Raw genomic sequence first — 21842 nt, forward strand, 5'->3', positions numbered from 1 at the left:
TTAAGTTTCATATCAAATGCAAGTAGCAAATTAACTTTACACTACTATAAGTATTATTTCATGATTTCAAATAGGATTTCACTACTAGGCTTCAGAGGTCAGTGTTGCCCATTTTCGAGCATGAATAGAGCATCCCCTTCATCCTTTTTCATGCCTTTCAATGTCTCGCAACTTTCCAAACATCTCACTAATGTTTACACGTCTTCACCCCTGCCCTTCCCCCCTATTATGCACAAGCATGAACACCCTGAACACATTTTGCTGACTGGCCAAAATAGCATGTGATGCTTGGTCTGAGGAAACTTTTGCTGAAGTTTACAAACTGTATTGGACCGAGAAATCGGCCGCAGTAAACGTTTTCTGCACTTCATTTTGTCCAGATCATTTTTGTTTTCGAAATAGCTCCCAAGCTCTGCTGTAAGCAGACAATTACTTACTGTATTTGTGCATCCTACACAAGATCTGATGCTTGTCTGTGCAACATTTGCTTGTTCAAATACTCTTAAGTTAGCATTCAGCTTTAAAACCCTTTTCCAAAACATGTAAATAGTAGGTCAAATGATTCATACTTTATCATTAGGAGGACTGTTTGTGTGTTAATTATAAATATTCATGATCCATTTTCACACACTAATGTTTTTGAACACTTCATTTGTATTTTATTGGCATGACAAAAATATTCATCAAAACTTCAGTCAGTCACTGGGACACATGCACAGTACAGAACTGTACTGTTTTGGGTAACATAACTGAAAGTAGGGTCCCATGTAGACATGATATCTAAGAACACTGACTGTAGGATTCCACAGATACATGTAGACCCAAAGGAAAGTAATGAACAGTGACAGTAGTTTGCTTTGCCGAGCAGTAGCAGCGTTCAAATGCAATAAAATAAAATAACAAATCCCTCACTCCCTCTGAATGCCCCTCAAAAATGGAAAAAAAACACCTTAGTGTAAGTACTAAACTAAATTAACAAAAAAATATTTAAGACAACAAACTGCAATTTGATAGTAATAAGCAGGTTTGTATGCAAGGGTGGAATAAGTAAAACATTCTGGTCGTTCCTGCCTTGTAACTGAACTCTTAGAGGACACCAATGTGGACATCCTGACAAACCTAACATTTCTCCTGCTATTTCAAAAGTTTCCACAATATAACTGCACATGTCTGTTGTTCACAGTTTATCTACCATCCCCTGACCATCGCTGGGTGTTAGTACCATAAAAGTAACATTATGCAAGGCAAAAACTAAGGTAAATCACTTCAAGATATACAAAAGAAGAAAAAGTAAAACAGGAATGATTTTTATTAAAAAAAAAAAAAAAAAAAACCTAAACTAAAACATAAAAAAACGGAATAAAGATTAAACATTACAACAGTAGGCAGGAATCTAAGGGTTAACAACAGTCTGCCCAACCCAGTCTATAAATTATAATTATAATGTTCTTCCTGTCATTAAATATTAGAGGTAGGAAGCATGGAAATGTTTAATTTGGTTAATATATGACCAAGCAGTGTCAACACAAATACTATCAGTACAATGTCCATTTTTGTTCATTTAAATCCAGTGGTTCTCTAGCACTGGGAACTATTTGCTCTGCATCTTTTCCTGTTCCCAAACATATCTAATCAAGCTAAAAAGCTAACAGATGAGCTGGGACAAGAAATGATTGAGACTGTGCATTAGTAGGGCCCCAAGAACTATAATTGATAACCACTGGTTTAATCTCTCAACGATAGCAATGAATGGCTGAGAGCAGTAGTGAGTGCTTGTATTTTGATTAAGTTATGGTAAGAATTAGTTTGACTGATTATGTTCATTATATTATTGGGGGTAAAAAAAAAACAATTGTTTGTTTGTTTCCCCGGAACTTTCTGCACCACACATCAATCAGAGTTATTTGCATAAAACTAATCAGTTCCATTGTGAGGTCACAATGCTCGCCAGCCTCAACATTCTATTTGTCCTTCTTGGTCTCGTTGTCGAACTCCTGGGCTTCCGCTTCAGGCTCATCTTCCTCAGGCACAGGCGGGAACTGTGACTCACTCGGCTTCTCGTTCTTCTCTCCTTTAGTCTTATTGAGTTTCTTCGACTTCTGATACAACTCGTTTAGGTTAAACTCTCGGATTATGTTCTCCTACAAGTCAAACAAATAAGATACAGAACAAAGTTAGCATGTCTATAGCCATGTTTTACCTAAATCCTACAATCTGAAATAATTAGGTTGCATTTAATCTGCAAGGGAAGCTGTCTGACAGCAGCAGGAACGTAATCTCATTTCAGCAAGTTCTCAAACATGAAAGCAACAACTATACTGTATCGACTGAAAAACTGTAAAATGTGTGACAAAGGTATGTGGCCCTATCAGAATCTGCATTTTAAACACTGTGTGTATTGTGTATTTGTGACTTTTACTACATCTGACCTCAGTGAAGCTCCAAGACACGGCTCTTCCTTTTTTGTCCACTTGGGGGCGTCTCATGACTTCTTTTCCTCCCTGAAAGAGCACCAGAGAGGGCAGCTGCTTGGAAAGAGGTGATGTGCTAACCTTGTATCTAAGAACAAAAAAAAATAAAAAAAAAAAAGCAAGACCAAATTAAGTACCATAAAACATAAATAACTGAATCAGCAAAGTCCCAAGAGAGAGGCGCTACTTACTTTTTGGATACCTCACTATAGCGCCCAATGTCCACTTTACCAAATTTCAGCCCAGCACAGTTATACCTGTGACAGAACAGTAGTATAGACAAATTCAGCCATTACAGTTCACTTACCACTGTCTAGAATGATGTGCACAGAAAATCATCACTTCTAAGAATGACAAATGTGTTAAATCTCAGTGACCGGCTCTTACTTTAGAGACAGATCTGCATAGACTGAAGCAAAAGACTGGCATTCTGGAGACCAGTTAGCAAAGAACTCCACAATCCAGGTCACACGACCGTCTCTCTCCAACTCTTCCTGAAAACCCAAAGGTAAAAAAAAAAAAAGCAACTTTAATATAAACATATTAACTAAAGGTTACATTTCATCTTAAAAGTGAAACAAAAATGGACCTTATTTAAGCTCATATCATTGGACTGAAAAGAAATATGTCCATTATATTTCATAAAAATCTAAGTGACCTTTTCCTCCTGAAAGAAAGAAAAAAAAAAAAGTCTTCTGACTTTGATGACATCACCATGCATCAAAAGTAATAGTATCCAATATGATGGATTGCATCCCAATCCCATCATCCCAGCGACCATCAAGAGAAAAGGATTCAGCTAACTCCTATACCCTTCTTAGTACTGTGATCACTTGGGAATATTTTGTCATTTCTAATGCATGTTGACTTTAAAGGCTCATGACAATCTGAATAAACTATAATCTGAAAGTAACACTGAAAAATAAAGCTTTAAAACAGAACTGTCAATGCTATTTAGGCAAGCAAGCTGCTAGTTTGTCTCCAATATTATAAACACATTATGTTAACACTAGTCTATGTGAGGTCAGGTCAAATGCAGAACCTGGGTTTGAAATTTAGAATCAGACCAGAACAATAGATCATTCTGCTGGAACATTATAAAGGACTTGGAATGAGACTGAACTCTTGGTTTTATAGGAAAAGAAAAACATTGGGCTTCATTCACCAACCGTTATCACACAAACCCACTTGTACAGCTTTTACAAAAAAAAACAAAAAAAAACAAACACCAATGTTTTCTTATTTGAGATTTGTTCAGCTTTACATTATAAAAGCAGACATGCTCTTGAACCTGACTTGGAGATAAAATATATAAGACTAAAGATATTGGTGACTGAAGCCCAGTGTTTTTATATGTAATGCATGTTAATTAAGGCTGAAATGGTACATGTATTTGTATGGAACAATCACAAACTACAAACTATGGGTTGGTGCATGCAGTCGCACAGAGAATGCACAGTGCACGCTATTAGAGTTAATACATAATACAGTAATTATTGCAGTAAATAACCACTGGATGTGCATGGTATTAAGGGAACTACTGCCCGCCCCTATGTCGACTGTTTGGGGTGGGTGGAAACACACTGAGCATGCTAATGCTGTTTACACTTTGCTGCTTAATTAACATACTACAGGCTGTACAGACTGCCTGGGGGGGACTCTATTGCGCAATTGTCTATTCAAATTTAATGACAAGAAACCTACATTAGTCTCATGTTCTTGCAAGGTAAGGAACTGTAAGGTCCAAACCATGGTGCGAACAGAACCATGACTTATGTGTACACTTATATCTCTAATGTTAAATGTCATGAGAATCTATTCAATCCAACTGTGACCATTGGTCCAACTTTTAGTGAAACGCAGAGGGTTGCTGACTTCAAAATGGTCACAAAAAACAACAAAAAAGAAGCAAATGCTTATAAACTATTTTTACAGCTTAACATTTTAAAGATTTTACAAGTTTATAAGTTGTTAGTCCTCAGACCAACACTTCCTAAAATAAATGTGGCTTGTGTTTCTGCCTGTACTGAATGAATCCAAATGGTTCTTACATCTATGGTTTTATCACTGAAGTACTTGATGTACTCTGGGCCCATGTAGAGGGGAGGCTTGCAGGTCATCAGAAACACTGTAGGAGAAGAGCATTTAGTTACTGCATCAAGATTACAGAGCACAGATTATACATTTGATCTATAAATAAACATTATCTACTGCAGTAAAAAAGGAAATCGGATATATTCGTTATTGGACCACAGTCAAAGGATTTTTACTACTTCAGCAGGCAATATGGCCTTAAAATGGATCATAATTCAATGGTAATGGGAAGTAAATCATAAAATTTCCAGAGATTGTGTAACCCATTAGATTATATAACAGATTAAGACCTCATGTAATCTGTGTGAAGTTACAGAATACATTTTGAAATTAGTTTTCCAAACCACTGTGATTCAGTGTGAGGAGAGCTATTGCGATTACACCAATACATACTCAGACGTCTTGTAAAACAGCACCAGCTCTAAAGACATTTACAATAATATCCAGTTCTGTTGGTTTGAATCAGATTAGCGGTGTTCAGCTTTTAAAGTTTGTTTGATATCCATGATTTCTACAAGACTGTTAAAATGTTTAATGGGAAGAGAGTGCATAACTGAACATTGGCATTTTCTCAGAGTCTGTACTTCAGCACACTGGACTCTAAAGTGCAGGTTTGTGGCACTAAGGGTTTTTACATCCCCATTATTATTATTATTATTATTATTATTATACACATTCACTGAACACTCCTGCCCATTTTGCCTTTGTTAGAGTAACTGTCTCTACTGTCCAGGAAAGGTTTTCTACTACATTTCAGGGAACTGTTGTAAGGATCAGATTGTATTCAGCAACAAGAGTGTTAGGGAGGTCAGGATGTTGGATGATCACCACCTCACCTCACCCCCAACTCCCCAACGCATCCCACTCATCCAAAAGTATTGGATGTAGCATCACCATTCCAAAGAACAGTTCCACTGCTCCACAGCTCAATGCTGAGAGCTTTATACCCCTCTAGCCCACACCTGGCATTAAGCACAGTGCCAATAGGTTCATGTTTATCTGCTTCAGCATGACCTATTCTATTGGCAGTACTTCTTTACAGGGACTAGAAAAGCTGTGCGTGTGTGTATGTACATATGCACATCTGTGTCAGCAATGGGAGCAAATTAAAGTAGCCGAATGCATTCATTAGAAGGGGCGTCCACAAACATTTGGACATTACCATAAATGGAAGCATTAGACCAGCATGACATCAGAGCATTTATTAGAAGATGCAAACCACTGGTAACTTCGAGAACTGACTATGACCCAAGGCACACCACATGTACAGTTGTTTATTTGTTTATTGAACTGCCAATGGATATGATCCACTTGTCTTTACTAAGGATAAATAGCTCAGACTACACCATGGGTCACTCAGTACGGATGTAAATAACCTAAAATTAAAACTGGCATTCGGCTCTACTAACCCCATAATCACTGTTCCAGTACAGAACTGTGCTGCTGTGTAACTGCCTGAAGACTTCCCTGAATATACTGTGTGTGTATACTGACCGATGCACAGCGTCAGGTAGAGCAGTCCCATGCGAATATCCAGTCTGAAGAACAGAATCACATTGGCCACTTTACAGAAGAGAATGATGTTCCCCACATGTTGCTCAACGGTTACTGAGAGAGAGAGAGAAAGATTTAGAAATACTGAAAATACTGTTGGGTCGTCACATGTGAATCATGGTTTATACAGTAACACACACAGTGCCAGTCAAAAGTTTGGACACACCAGGTTCAAAGTGTGATTGTAGCTGCATTATGTTAATGTGCATTTATACATACACATTTACTAATTTAGCAAAACCGATATATAGCCTTAACAGCGTACATGACCAAATCATCTCCTTTCAGTTCAACGTAGTTGAAACCCCTCAGCCACGACATCCTAACTATGGTGGATACCCATGTGTCTCCAGTGTCTCTTTTGTATTTAAAAAAATAATAATGATAATAATAATAATAATAATAATAAAAAAAATGGTCATCCTAGAATATGGATGTATTTAAGATAAGAATCAACACACATTCAACCAGGCGGGTCCACACTTTTGACTGGTACTGTATATTTCCATACACACATTATTTCATACATACATCATTTAGTAACTATTTGATATACTAACATATCAAATAGCGACAGACCTAATAGAAACAAGTAAATAAATACATAGTACAGAGTACAACATAAAGGCATTTGTCAAATACAGTTAACACACTGTTAATGTAAAATAAAGCCATAAATTAATACTAAACACTGTAGTTTCTCTGGGGAATCACTCCATATTTCTCAGATGCTTTAATAAACAAGACAGAGTTGTTTTCTCTGGTACACAATTTTATTTAATACCTACTGGACAGAAAGCTGCCTAATATTAAAAACACAGTATACACACTGTATGGACAAAAGTATCAGGACACACCTCTCAATCACTGCATTTGGGGATTTTATTCAGCCCCATTGCCAGAGGTGTACAAAATCAAGCACTTGGCCATGCAGCCTGCATTTACACATAGTATTGAAAGAAAGGAAGGTTTTACAGAATTCACTAAATTTCAGCAAATTTTGGTTCTGCAAGATTCAGGTGGAGGATATTCCACCATCAACTGGGAGTGGAATTACTAAAAGGCAGAAGCGTCTAGGAACCACAGTACCTCAGCCACCAAGGCTCAGATACGTAAATTTACAGAGCGGGTCAGGGCCGAGTGCTCAGCTCAATAACTGCAGAGCTCCAAACCTGCTGCTGTTAGAGCTGCAATGAGGGACCAATTCCATATTAATGACTATAGATTTACAATCGGGTGTCAAAAGCTCCTGTAGGTGTCCCAATACCTTTGTCAATATAACTGTGTAAAATGTGTATAAATGAAGGACTGGGTGCATGCAGTTACCTGTGTGTATGTGTGTTTGTACTGACTGATTAAGACACAGATATACGATAAACATCAGTGAACTGGATGCTTTGACAACATTCTAACAAATTAGCTTGGTTTTGTCAAAAAAGCTTCTTGGAACTGAAGTGAATTGAACTGAATTGAGCATCAGAGAGGCAGAATTACCCAAAGAGGTATGGGGGCACACAAGAAACAACAAACACAATAACCAGCCCAACAAGCCTGGAGCCCCTTAAACCACACCCCTCAGGGGACTAAACTGCATACAGTAAACAAGCCTATTGTTCACACACGTCCACCCATTCAAATGACACCCACCTGACATGACTGCCATTCGGCCACAGTAAACGTCTGCAGACTGACCATTTATTGTCTAGCCGTCACACCGATCCATTTCACAGAAGTGTTTACACATAAACTGGCCTCACCAGCGACTATGCACATGGCAGCTGATCTGAAAACCAATGAATGAGCACAGCAGACGACACTTACTCGCTCTTCTGTTCTTCATCATGACTATAGCACTCAGAAACATCAGGATCTCCACTTCTCTCTGGGAAACAAGACAAATATAGAGGTTAAAAAGCATCCTGCCCTCAGTGGTCTATAACAAGAGGTGGGTGAGGCAGTGAAAAATGTATTTAATGTATTGTTTATTAATTAAACAGTCACTCAAGTAGACGTAAAGTAAAACCGCGACCAAACCGCGACCATGTCCAAAGACTTCTAAAAAAAAAAAATGTTTAAAAATGTTTATACATTAAATATCATTTTTGGACCCATTTTGGCCCAAAATACTTAACATATAAAGTGAGAGGCACAGAAAATAACTCAATTAAGGCCAAAAAAATAAAAAATAAAAAAATCAGAAATGAACTGTAAAAGGACCATCTGAACTGAGCTACTCAAGAAACCAAGTTTGGGTTAAGGGGAGCCTTTCTAAATTGTTTTTGGGGGTTTTGGGGTGAATCATCCCTTTAAGGCCATGTAACAGAGTAGTGACAGCTACATGTAGCCTCCAGGCCTGTGTCAGAGCTGCACCTGCGCATGTCTGCTCCCAGCATGTGTTGTTAGCTAAACAAAAGCCTACACAGTGCGCACAGGCCTTAATGTCCCACAGAGGAAACCGGGCATGTGCGTTTTTCCTGAGTACTGAAGTGATACAGGCGTGTAGTAATGTTTGATATCTAACACATAATAATCCAATACATCAAAGACTGCAGTTCAGGACAAGGTAATAACACTGACGTCACCTATGGAGCCATTTAGAGTGCCAGGAGGTGCAGATGGTCCAGATTTGAACCCCTCTGCTGTAGCTATAGCACAGCTATATACCTGCGAGCTCATTAGATAGCGAACCCCTGTACTCTGCAGGATTACAGCCGAGGAGCTGTAACCAGGTAAACCTCTGCCTCTGACCAGGGTTATCTGTGTTCTGGAAAGGTGGTACTAACCCAGTCGAAGTCGCAGGGATTGCCATCCTCTCTCTGGGTGGAAAGATGTTCGCAGATCCCGGGGGTCTTCCGGACGAGCATGAACGCGATCGACATAAACAAGGATGCTACGTAGTACGGCTTCAGGAGCCATTTGTAAACCTGCGGTAAATGATAGAGGAAAGCGAAGAGAGGGGTTAACAACGCCATGGTTCCGGAGAAAAGACGACGAGGGGGACGAAAACCGGCGGGGCTCGGCGGCCGGTGCAAGAGCAGCTCTTCTCGGCGTGAGAAATTAGCGTCGGCTAAAGTCTGTCGGTTAAAGGGACAGAGGTCACTGCGGACGAAGGAAAATGAGGACACGCCTCTTCCTCACTTACACGGTGATTGGTCACTTGAATGGAACGCGGGCGTTCATTGGCCACTGCTGTATCATAAAGGCGAGGATGGCTCTGTTCCTATTGCTGCACTTCCGTTTTCCACGCTAGTGCACTAGCTAGGGTATGACTCCCTGCGCTTACTTAGCTAGCTGCAATTAGTCAGCTAAAAGTCCCTGTTTTCACTTATTTTTATACGCGCTACTATTGATAATACTTTATTTTGCTATTTTTATATTGTATTTGAGTTGTTTCTGTTTTCTTATAATTGATATTATTTCTATTAAACCTATTTACTTGTAAAGTATTTGTTGTATTGACCACAACACTGCTTTCACTCTCTTGTAATATTTGATTAATATTTAATCTTACCTTTCAACCCTATGTGTTGTGGTGTTGTGGTGTATTTGCTAATAGCTGGCACCTAAACACTTTCAGCATACGTTGGGGCTGATGGATCAAATGGGTCAGATAAAATGTAGTTTAAGTGCACACGTGTAAGAATGACTTTATAATTATTAATTAATTAGCTAATTCCCCAGGGGCAAGCACACCACACTACACCAATAGGGTGTAAGGTTTTTGGGCAACACATACATTTTTTTAAAAATACTTTTTTGATACTACCTTCAACTTCGACTGATAGAATGAAGACCCCTTGAAAGTACCATGAGTAAAATTTATTCATGTAGTTATTAATAGTAATTTTAATTTTAATTTTCTCCTTAATGCTGTAGAAGCTCCGTGCAAAAGCACACTCGCTAAATACATACTAAAAAATAGCGCTTCTCTGCCGTGCGCACTAGCAATGATGGGCAGCCCTGTGTGCACTAGCTAGGCACCCTCGAATTACACAATGATGCATATTGGAGCACGTCTGGTGAGAGTAAGGCGTCTCCCTACTCGTCCTTGTGTTTTACGGTTATTCGTGGAAGACAGTTAAAACAAACAGCGGCTGCTTCGTGTTTCAACCACTAACAAACTAAGTATGCATAACACAGCGAGTCTAACGGAAGGCTGTACCGTATAACACCGCATGCGTTTGGTACCGAAGCAGGCCAACGTGGCTCGCATGCTTCGAGAATGGGCTTTACAGTGGCGCCAGTATTAGGGCACTTACGGTAAAACGCTGGACCCTCTAGCAGCCATAGGAAGTCAATCTAGATACGAGGAACGTCAACAAACTACTACAGCACGTCCAGCAGATAGTCAGCATTACCGAGATTTCCTCTACCATGACAGAGATGTTCTCGTCCCTGTATGGGCAGGCTGACACTCAGGGACCCTCGGGACCTTCCGCGATGGGCTTCGGGCCAGGGAAGCAACTCGCCCCGCCGGTAGCCCAGAATCCGGTCCACATGTCGGTGGGGATTCCGCATCAGCTTGTGGACGAAGGGCCTCCACTCAGAAAGCCTGGAGCTATGAATGAACCTTTCTACCTACTGAGGGAACTACCAAGTGAGCAGCTGCCTTCACCTTCTTATTTACTGCTGTTTTCTCCATTTCTGGACTGTAATAGTTGTATAACAGTCCTAATAATAGTGATAATTAATAATACTGTGCTGTTGTTGAGTAGTACTCTTACTCCTTCCACTAGATTTAGTGGTTTCCTGGCTGTGTCCAAAATCACACTTCATAACTGGGCTCTAACAATAGTAGTGATGATGACAGTAACAGTGGTGGTAGTAGTAGTACTAGACTGTTGAGGAGTAGTGCCCCTACTACTTCCACTAGTTTTAGTGCTGTCTTGGCTGTGTCCAAAATCACACACCACAAACTAAGTAGTCTAAATAATGTCAAACATAATTAGATCAGATTAAGTCATTAGTATAGTACAGTGCTTTCATAGTACCCCCTGCTTCCAACTAGAGGTGGGTTTTAGGAACATATAATGTCTCGTATCACAATCATTTAGCAATGCAATGTAATATATAGCACCTACTTCAAACACACCTGAACTAGTCAGCTAATTTAAGTAACAAGCTCTTCCTGAGTTGAAGGATTGGAAGGGAAACACTGAATTGTGCAGGGCAGGGATTGGGAAACACTGGTGCAGTATGTATAGTATGGCAGCATGGACATTAAGACATAGATCTGTACATGGATCAAAAACATGCAAGATGAAAGTGCTGTAAAGGTTTTTGTGTGCAGTGTTTTGTCAACCCCACCCCTCTTTTTGTCTTTTCTTACCTAAGTGGAAAACGAGCTGACTGGAAACACCAACCTCATCACACACTACAACCTGGAACATGCCTACAACAAATTCTGCGGTAAGAAGGTGAAGGAGAAGCTCAGCAACTTTCTCCCAGAGCTTCCAGGTAAGTCCATTAAGCCATTATGCATGTACATTAACTTGTTATTTTTCTATAATCTGACTGTGTTTAAACTGTACTAGTAAACAGCTGAATTTTCTGTATCATGAACAAAAGCATGGGAATTGCTCAAATTCAAAGAAAGTCAGATGGGCACTGTTAGATGTTTATTAAAAATAAAATTTCTAGCTCTAATTTTGAGGCCTTTTAGTTGTTTTATTTGGTTGTTGAACATCAATATTTTAAGCACCACACAACATCCAGATGGTGAGAAACACAAATCTTATATTGTTATACCATTTTGATGTAAGATGGTTATACTGACTGCTGAAATGCACACTTATCCAGACAGAATAAATGAAAATGAGAAGACAGAAGAGTATTCTGCCTCTGTGTTTCAGGTATGATTGACAATCCAGGTCTTCAGGATGGAAGTTCTTTACGCTCCCTCATCGAGAAGCCACCTGTATGCAACAATTCCTTCAGCCCTCTGACTGGAGCCATGCTCACCGGTTTCAGACTACACACAGGACCAGTAAGTGTCACAATGTGTTATTGTGATGAATTATGTCACTATACACTATTTCTCAGAGTGTTTTGAGGACGTCTGAGAGAAGAACAGTCATGTGTCGTGAAAAAAGACCACCTGATAGTAAGCTTGTGAACAACCAGTATAAAGTAACTGCTTAAACTGCATGTTTACAGATGAACTCAGTAGCCGATGATAGGGCTGGGCAATATGGTAAAAATACAATAGCACAATATTTTAACTGCAGTTGATCAGTGCTTTTTAAGCACTACCAATACCCTCAATCTACGTAGAAAAGCATATTATCCATCACAATAAAAAAATCCATCACAATACGATAAAATATCGGCATATTGCCCAGCTCTAGCAGACGACCCTTATGTCAGTTGGCCAAAAATATCAGCCAGTATTGCTGATCTGCAGTTTTTCTCACAATGGAGCACATATTTATTACACTTTTTATTTTTAACCACAGTCATATGCAAAAGTTCCCTGTGGTCAAATCACGTTTAAATTTACATCCTCTACAGGACGTTTTATGTATGTTTATGAGCTCTGTGTGGTTCTAGAGTATACTAGATATGGGAATGTGTTGTATTTAGCATTTTCTATGTCTTTGTCCAAATCAGAAACTATTCTGTCTAAACTTTCAGCTCAAACTATGTTTCTTCTTTTATTAAATTCTCTCTCTGCCCCGAACACCCCAAGCTTCCAGAGCAGTACAGGCTGATGCACATTCAGCCTCCAAAAAAGAAGAGCAAACACAAGCACAGACACCATCGGCCCCAGGATCCCTTACCACCAGGTAACCACAAACGCACCCTTCAGCCTTTCTGTCTTGCTCTCTTCAAATCACCTCACATGATGCTCCCCTTTCAGAGTAGAACAAGTACTTCAGAATCTTTTTATGCTCCTTCAGAAACACCCTCAGACTCGGACCACAAGAAAAAGAAAAAGAAGAAGGATGATGATCCTGACAGAAAGAAAAAGAAGAAGGACAAGAAAAAAAAGAAGGTGAGTAAGATGTTGTTTTGGGGTTTTTCTTTTTTGGCTCTGAGTTTTGTTCAGTTGTAGGGCAATCACTCACTTACTGCATCACTCAAAAGCTTACATTGTGGTAGAAGGACAGAATGGATTATTATAAGTAATGATGATAATAATAATAATAATAATAATAATAAAGTCATATGTTGGAAAATATAGAGTATGTTTTCTTAGCTCTTCATAATTAAAATAATGAAAATATCTGTTTAGGTGCTAAAGTGCTGATTTATGTTTCTGCATCACATCAGATTAAAATCAGAGTCCACGCTGTAGCCTGCACGGGTGGCCTACGCCGTTGTGAGCATGTACACTTGTGCATTGGTGCATCTGTGTTGCTCTGCAATTACACTGACAACACCAGTCTGGCGATGGGGTTTCTATGCCTCTGTGTTGACTTCTTTGGCGTACTACAAATGATGTCGACTGAAACTGAGCAGATTATGTTGGAGGGGGAATTTTCTGGGCTTGTCTGGCTGCTGAGAGACAAGGAAATGTGGGGATTTGATGATTTGGTTCATCACATGCATTAAGTTTTTTGCGTTCTGCATTCCCACAGTGCCATTTCATTGTCAGGCTACGGTGTAGGTTATGCCGTAGATTTGATGCAGAAGTATAAATTGGCCTTCAGTGTGTTTTTCACAGTAATAGACTGTATAACTCTATACCACAGGTTTGTTAAGTGTAATTTCTAGTGAGGAGATCTGCAAATTACACTGCATGTTATGTCTTCAGGGTTGGTCACACACTAAAGGGTTAGAGTTTCCAAGTGAATCTAAAATTAATGGGTTCTCATGAAGCCTTTGTGCAATATCCTGATTTTAAAATGGTTACTATAGAGAGCCATAGCGAGCAAAATTTGGCCTTGCTCTCTCTGAGTGGCTAGAATGGCCCTCTCTCTCACCACATTACTTAGCGCAATGTTAGCTAATGATGGCACATAATACTGGCTTTGAAGAACTACATGCTACGTAGGGAAGTCTTAGCTAAAAGTTGAACATGTTAAAAACAATTTGAGGTGTGTAGGTGTGTGTGTGTGTATGTGTGCATGATTGTATTTATTTGTATTTATTTAATACCATTTCGCTGTTTTTTCCACTTTGTCTTTAGAACCGCCATAGCCCTGACCACCCAGGCATGACGGGCTCTCAGTCCAGCGGCAGCAGCCTCAGATAGGAGCGGAGTGGATGAGTGAGCAAGTTCATTGTAAATAGCCTTCAGAAATGGTTGTTTTAACCTTAAATGAGAGAGAAAGCGAGTGAGAGCGCCTGTTTTTATATAAATATATATATGTATAAATGAGTGTGTGTGTGTGTGTGTGTGTGTGTGTGTGTTTTATGCATTAGTATAAAACACCTGAAAGAGAATCAGTTGCAAACTGTATCATCTGTTACATCTCTTCATAATCATTTAAGTGCCTCGTTTTTATTTATCATATGATAATCAAGTACACTTTTATATCTTTTTGAAGTTATAAAAACACTTGATAAACTCTGATTCCTGACTCATATTTTCACTTTATTGTTTTCACATTTTAAAACGCATTTCTGAAGGTAAGCAAACAGCAGAGCGACGAGAAGCACCAATACACTTATAAATCAACTTACAAAAGAACACAGAGGAAAACTACAAAGCAAATAAACAAAAATAATCACAATAAACACTGCAATTAAAAATAGCAAACCCAATAGATAACCAAGGAAAAAACAACAAATAGATAGAATACAGTGAGTGATGAGCCTTCTTAAAGAAAATCTTTTTATCTAAGGTCCAGGCAGTCATTAACATTATACAGTGGGTGAAATATGTATTGAACATGTCACCAATTGTCTAAGTAAATATATATTTTAAAGGTGCTATTAACATGAAATTCTTACCAGATCAAACCTTATATGCCCATAAAGTCCAAAAGTGTAATAATGGGAAATGACACAGGGGAAAAGTATTAAACACATGAAGAAAGAGGTGCACGAAACCAGGGAGAGTCATGACACCAGCTGAAATCTATCAGTAATTACAAAGCAATCCCGCCACTTAGTGCAAAGTAATATCAGCTGCTTCAACTGATGGCCTATTAAAAAGGTGTCTCATTACCAAGGTGCCACACAAGAAACATCTCATGATGGGTAAAACCAGTGAGCTCTCTCAAGACCTTCACAACCACAAATTTCTAAACTACTGAAGGTTCCAGTGAGCACTTCTGCACATAATCCATAATCCATTCTGCACAAAAGCCATTTCACCATAAACTGGCCACAAGCAGGTGCTCCCCACAAGATTTCAGACAGAGGAGTGAAAAGGATTATTAGAATAGTTGTCTAATAGCCATGAACCAACTGTGTAGGGTTACAGAAAGACCTGGAATCAGCAGGTACAATTGTTTTAAAGAAAAAAAGTAATGCATTCGACCACCATGGCACGCCCACCACGCTACACTGCTGAATAAAAAGCAGGTTGAAGCATGTTCAAAGTTCAGTTTAACAACATTTAGACAAGTCTGTGAAATACTGGGAGAGTATATATTCTGGTCAGATGAGATTAAAATGTAACACTTTGGATGGCATAATACACACCATGTTTGGAGGTTAAAAGGCCCTGTATATCACCCCAAAAACCATACCAACAGTGAAGTTTGGTGATGGGAACATCATAGTGTGGGGCTGTTTTTCAGCATATGGCTTTGGCACGCTTCATATAACTGAAGCAAGGATGAATGGACAAATGTACAGAGATAAAAATCTGCTGCCATGTACCAGAATGACAAAGAGTGAGACAAGGGCAGACACAGCCAAGGAAACTCCCAACTGGTTTCAGAGAAAAAAAAGCTGCTAAAACGGCCCAGCCAATCACATACCTAAATCCAACTCAAAATCTATGGAAGGAACTAAAGCTCAGAGTTCATAGAAGGAGCCCACGCATCCTTTAGGGGTTTAAGAGAGTTTGTGTGGAAGAATGGGCCAAAATCACTACTAGTTTCTCCATATGGTTTAATTTGACATCTGGTGAGAATGGCATGTCAGTAGCACCTTATAGAAATCTATTTACTTAGTAAACTGGTGACGTCTTCAATACGTATTTTACCTGCTGTGTGTCAAACATCATGAATATAGATTAGAAATGGAGGATAGAAGTTGATGGGGACAGGTCAGACAGGTGTATGTTGACTTTTCTTCATTAAGTTAGGAATTATGTCATCAGCTGTGGAGATTGTCCTCGTCGGTTGATTTTGATAGGCCTAAGCTTTGGTCAGTCAGTGTCCCTTACTCTTTTAATCCCGTCTCTCAGACATATAGTGGTTCTTTTACTGGCACAACTTGGGTCCTCATGCTGACAAACAGCAAAAGCAGACTTGACCAAAAATAAAATCTAGTATCAGGACCATACACTGAATGCTGTCTTTCACCTGCACTACTGAAGTAACTTAACACCCCTGAGTAATCACATACACCTGTGAAGCCTCATGTCCCAAACATTATAGTGCTATGAAACGGGGGCCTATGTATAAAAACGGCTGTATTTTCTACAGGGAAACTAAAATACAATAGTACACAGCCCCTGTAGCTAATCAAACATAAAATATAATATTCTAGTGGATCAAATGTTTGGATACAAACAAAGTCAGGTCAGACTTGCAAAGTCAGAAGCCGGTACTTAGTAACCCTCCTTTGGCAGAAATTGCTCAGCTTGCATATGCTTTTTGTAGCAGCTAAACATAGTTTAGGCATTAGATGAACCGACACAAACTAAAGCTGTGGGAATGGCTTTCACAGTCCTCTGAGCACTGAAACGTCATAGAAACTTGGTGGACAGACCTTAAACAAAATGTGCCAGTAAAACGACCCACGCATTTTCAGAACCAGGCCTTCAGCAAGGACGAGGGGGGAAAATTTCAACTACAGGAACTGAAAGACTCTGCTGCTACAAAAAATGTCTGCAAGCCTTTCTGTGAAATGGGGGTTCTACTAAGTCCAAACTCTAACATACCATATTCATTATTTAGAATTTACTAATGTTGTGAAAGACAGAGTAACTGTGCAATAGGACTTCCTGAAAGTCCTATTACTGTCTGATTAGCTGCAAAAGAAATAAAAAAGAAAAAAAATCACAAAACAAAAAAAACAATAAAAATGTGTCATTTGGCCAAATGTGCCCAAACCATCACATATAACTATTTATACACTGAGCAATTTATTAGTCACACATGTTCACCTATTCATTCATGCAGTTATCCAATCAGCCAATTATGTGGCAGCAGTGCATAAAATAAGGCCAATATGAGCCAGCAGCTTCAGGTAATGTTCACATTCAACAGCTTTATGTGGACAGTCCAGGCTGATGGAGGTGGTGTAATGATGTGGAGAATGATTTCTTGGCACACTTTGGGTTGTTAGTACTAATCAATCAAGGCTTGGATGCCTCAGTCTGAATATTGCTGCTGACTATGTGCATCCCTTCATGGCTATAATTTACCCATGTTCTAATGGACTTCTTTGTTAGTATAGACCATGCCCATGGAGCTGGAACGGGCAGGTTAATTTAGAAGGTTTTTTAGGCATAGCAGAGACCCCCCAATAGCTGAGGTGAGCGATGGAGAGGAAGGGAGGAGATGTTTGGAGATGGGTGTGGGTGTGAAAGGAGGGTTTATATAGGGATGAGGAACAGGAATTGGTGCATGGTCCATCTCCCAAAAGTGAGTTACCAAATGCCATAACTCCATAACTCCACTTCCAGCATAATAAAGCACCATATCACAAAGCAGTTGACTCAAACTGGTTTCATGGACATGACAAAGGGTTCAGTGTTTTTCAGTGACTTTCTCACAGTCACAGGATCTGAATCTAATAGAACACTTTTGGGATGGGGTAACTGAATTATTCTCTATATGCCACAGTACTCACTGATTCCACAGCTCTGCTTCTGAATTAGTCTCAGTGTATTTTTAGTGTATTTTTTTTAGTACATTCTAAGTGCAATTACCAACTGCTTTTACCAACATACAGTCTCATGCAAAAGTACATTTGTCTAAGTAAAATAAAAGAACATATCCTCTCCGAGAAATAAACTGACAAAATGTAATGTTTTGCATGTTTTAGACATGCAAAATCCAATTTCTGAATTAAACATAAAAATACAATATAATATGTAATATGCCATTCCCTTTTCCCAGTATGCTTCAATATGTGCAGACGTCCTCTGTGGAAATTGTGAACCTATTTTCACTTCAACAACACATTTAATCTGGATTTCCAACTTTTTCATAAGACTGTAAATGTGAAAGCAAATGTCAAAACATTTGCAGCCTTGGTTGAGGGAGCTGTCAGCGTCCAAAAGAACAGTTTTAGAAACTCGGTCATAAAAAATTCATTAAAACACTGTAAAGCAAATGTTTTAGATGCACACAGAACATTTCCATCAACATATTGCACATTTTAGGGCTTTTAGTATTTCTGAATCAATATTTCGACCACTGGCAAGCATCCTTCTCAATAAATGCCCGATAAAATTCTCAGATCTTAAAAGTGCCTGACTCTAATTATATACTTTCAGTCCTAGTACAGCATGATAATCCTCAACTTAACCTTTCAGAATTCTGAAATCCTCAGTTATTCTTGCATGCTGACTTACTCACAAACTAGTCAGTGCCTGCACACAGCCTCCAAATGCAACCATGCTAAGGCAAGCAGCAGTGACAAAAAAAGAGAAAAAAAGACAAGAGAATCAAACCACATCCAAAGGACACAATAAAAACATAAGCAAGGACCGCCATGCACACACTCAAAAAACACAAATTCACTACATCCTAAAGTATCTACTGGAACATGGATTAAAAAAGCGATTATAAAATACACACATACGCTTGGTGCAAAGTGACTGGTGATTTGCCAAAAATGTTTGACTGTAGAGAGTTGAGATTTGACAGAAGGAGGTAGCTCACAATAATATCAGCCAGTCTGTCAGCACCACTGAGGCTATGAAATAAATACTGTCAAGCTGGTTTTGATGGCGGTCATGAAACCTAGATGAGACCTAAAAGAAGCATGATCAGGACTGTTCGGCTTCATCTTTACAAACTGTGCAACGAGACAACGCGAAGCATCTAGACTTCATCTAGAACAAGCTTCCCCTGGGTGTCTGAACAGCCAAGTTACTAGTAGTCTTCGAACCTTGACCAAAGACCCATCTCTATAAGAGCACTTAACTGAGCACTAATCTTGCACTTATTTAAGGCTTGTGGTTGCACTTAATTGTATTTAGAAATCAGGCATAGTAAATTTTTGTAGCTGTTAGATATTGTCCTTTTTTGTATCTTTGCATCAGCACTTTTAGATTTTGCATTTTGATATCTCTACACTCAAAGGCTTCTTTTGACTCTAGCCTACTCACTCTAGAAAGGCCTGTTTTCCGAGTGGCATTTAAGCATTCTTGTAAGCCGCTTTGGACAAGAGCATCTGCTAAATGCTACAAATGCAATGTAAATTGAATCAGTCAGCCGCAAAGACGTGTCTTTGGCTACATTCACATTACCAGGATAAAGTGATCAGATTTTTTGCCCTAATATCACACAGATCTGACATGTCAAATCCGATCTTATAACCTCCCGAGACCCGGACTTTTGCTTGGTGTGCATTTTTAGGATTAGTAGGACCTAACAAGTCTAGTAATTAGTCTTTGTACAGAAAGTCGATTTTGCAAAACACAATGTGAGACCAAAGGGTCAAAGTAAAAAAAAAAGTATCATGATGGAGAGAAGCAGAAATGTAATGTCCCCATATGAGGACATTACACTTACAAAGAGGTTAAATCAGATTTGAGTCATATTCATATGTGGTTCTAGATCAGATATTTATCTGATTCATTGGTATGCAACATGACTGTGAACGGTCAGATTGGATTTCATGAGTCTTCTTGCCTGCACATGTGCATTTAGTGCTGTCATCATCAGCCAGCACCGGCAGCCTGACAAAACAACGATGTAGGTGACGTGCATAAACGCATCAATATGTGCATTACAGACAGACACAGCTCACTTGCTTTTATGAATGTGAACTGTCAAGATGGCCAAAATCCAGTCTGAGCAAAAAATCTGAATTGACTAATGAAGCTTGTAATGTGAACATAGCCTTTGGTATTTGGACCCTTTTTGGACCCAATGAAAGGCTGGATTCTAAATGTTCTGAAAGAATCGTGTCAAAACATGTAGCATTTGTCGTTGTGTAGATTTGGATAGAAATTTGTTCTGGTTTTGGTTTGTTCTGGTTTTGGTTTGAAATCTTGGTGGTCTTTACCCTCTGAAGACCACCACCCTTTTTGTCACCTTTTTCTGCACTATTCTTTTTCTAAACTTCGTCTGGGTCTAGCCCATTGCTAAGGCGCTTCGCTGAGCCATTTGCTGGTTGGTTGAGGTTGACCATCTCCTGTGATAACTGGCCAAGTGTTTCCTTATCCCGAACCTCCTTTTCTTTAATGAGCTGTCTGCGGTGATAAAACAGGTATCCTGGCAACAAGAAACCCGTCAATGAGAAGAGAAGCAGCCCAAGGTTGATCTGTTGATTGGAGAGAAAGATAAGAAGGCTGTGATTTGCGTTCATACCATGTTTAACGCTTCATACTTTCTTTTAGTTCTGAAAAAGACCTTTCCAAGAACGTATTTGAAAGTCAAGCAAATATGTTAATGTGTGTTTTTGCATGTATATGTATCTCACCCAGTAAGGGTCTCCCTGGAGTGGACCCAACATGCAGACGAAGAGTGGTTGTTGGAGCAGGGCAAACAGAGCGCTCACTAAAGACTGCAGGCCCGTCAGAGTGCCAAAGTGGTTAGATGGATATCTGGCCACCATGAAAAAAAAAATTTTGCACATCTATAATAAATTCTTATTTAAATGAAGGGAACAGTGACTGCTAAGCGGTACATGTGCATATCTGAAATCATTCAAATCTGATGTATAAACTGAATGAAAATGTTGACAAATGACAAATAGAGGCCTCTGTTTGTACTGCTATTGCCACACTGTGGTGACGTTCTAAGGTAGCACTGGAAGGTAGTCCTATAAAAAACAAGCAGATCAGTAAAGCTGTTCTCTTAAAATGCTGAAAATAATAAGATTGGTCTGCATTATTATTAATAGTATGAGGTTGGTCAGGATGCAACATTTTATGCATAGTAAAAACATTTAAGGTCTGGCCAACTTAAAATGATGAAATAACTGATTACACAGCGTTTTCATCAGATAATTTTAGTTAGTTTAGCTAACTAACATTTTTTAGTTCTACATCTCAGTGTGATCCACAATACATATGGAGTTCACACATCAAAGAACATCAAAAACAAAGTAAATGAGCTGCAGCTGACACTGCTAAAATAGATGTTCAGTCTGTGTTCTTCTCCCTCAATTTGTTTACTGTTTGTTCCCATCTGCAGATTAGGACTACCTCTATCACGTGAAGCCTGGAAGGATTTTGACAACAGGGTGCAGAGCCCTTGCTGAGATGTGAACTTATGATCTAGTCACACTTGATGAACAGGCAGTTAGACTGTTGTGCCACTCTGTGAAATGACACTACATAAAAGCACGTTCTGAGTAAATGTACCTTTCTGTTCTTTCTTAGCTATTCTTAGATATTTCCATTATATTTATAGATCTAAAGTGGCACAAATGTCTAACTTAGTGCTAATTCAAGTAACCTTGTTAGTCGCTCTGGAT

General features: G+C 39.1%; 3 protein-coding genes across 3 annotated transcripts in view; 1 reads left to right on the top strand and 2 right to left on the bottom strand.

Annotated features, from left to right (window-relative positions):
• Positions 1-634: 634 nt before the first annotated feature.
• tmx2b (thioredoxin-related transmembrane protein 2b) lies at positions 635-9208 on the bottom strand. The gene is made up of 8 exons (XM_072677072.1): positions 8903-9208; positions 7941-8001; positions 6060-6173; positions 4523-4599; positions 2859-2965; positions 2663-2728; positions 2430-2559; positions 635-2141 (listed from the first exon to the last, which is right to left on the bottom strand). Exons 1-8 carry the CDS (start codon positions 9089-9091, stop codon positions 1962-1964), a joined length of 924 nt encoding a protein of 307 aa, XP_072533173.1. The 5' UTR covers positions 9092-9208; the 3' UTR covers positions 635-1961.
• A 1009-nt stretch (positions 9209-10217) lies between these two features.
• On the top strand, positions 10218-14618 carry med19b (mediator complex subunit 19b). Its single transcript, XM_072678448.1, has 6 exons — positions 10218-10716; positions 11454-11576; positions 11972-12105; positions 12808-12904; positions 13019-13113; positions 14251-14618. Exons 1-6 carry the CDS (start codon positions 10494-10496, stop codon positions 14314-14316), a joined length of 738 nt encoding a protein of 245 aa, XP_072534549.1. The 5' UTR covers positions 10218-10493; the 3' UTR covers positions 14317-14618.
• A 19-nt stretch (positions 14619-14637) lies between these two features.
• The window catches only part of slc43a1b (solute carrier family 43 member 1b), a 29706-nt gene continuing 22501 nt past the window's right edge, over positions 14638-21842 (bottom strand). The window contains exons 14-15 of the mRNA XM_072678449.1: positions 20844-20967; positions 14638-20684 (exon numbers count right to left, since the gene is read on the bottom strand). Coding sequence (XP_072534550.1) covers positions 20478-20684; positions 20844-20967 — 331 coding nt within the window. The 3' untranslated portion in view covers positions 14638-20477. The remainder of the gene's footprint in view (positions 20685-20843; positions 20968-21842) is intronic.

Source organism: Salminus brasiliensis, chromosome 4 (genome assembly GCF_030463535.1).
Source record: "Salminus brasiliensis chromosome 4, fSalBra1.hap2, whole genome shotgun sequence".
Lineage (NCBI taxonomy): Eukaryota > Metazoa > Chordata > Actinopteri > Characiformes > Bryconidae > Salminus > Salminus brasiliensis.

Bases quoted from the DNA above. Each gene is read 5' to 3' on its own strand.
- tmx2b (XM_072677072.1), bottom strand. From the start codon at position 9,091: ATGGCGTTGTTAACCCCTCTCTTCGCTTTCCTCTATCATTTACCGCAG. The intron at 8,002-8,902 runs GTTAGTACCACC...CTTGTTTCCCAG, and splicing joins ATCCCTGCGACTTCGACTGG to AGAGAAGTGGAGATCCTGAT. The intron at 2,142-2,429 runs GTCAGATGTAGT...TTTGACTTGTAG, and splicing joins TGTCTTGGAGCTTCACTGAG to GAGAACATAATCCGAGAGTT.
- med19b (XM_072678448.1), top strand. From the start codon at position 10,494: ATGACAGAGATGTTCTCGTCCCTGTATGGGCAGGCTGACACTCAGGGA. The intron at 10,717-11,453 runs GTGAGCAGCTGC...TTCTTACCTAAG, and splicing joins CCTACTGAGGGAACTACCAA to TGGAAAACGAGCTGACTGGA. The intron at 13,114-14,250 runs GTGAGTAAGATG...CTTTGTCTTTAG, and splicing joins AGGACAAGAAAAAAAAGAAG to AACCGCCATAGCCCTGACCA.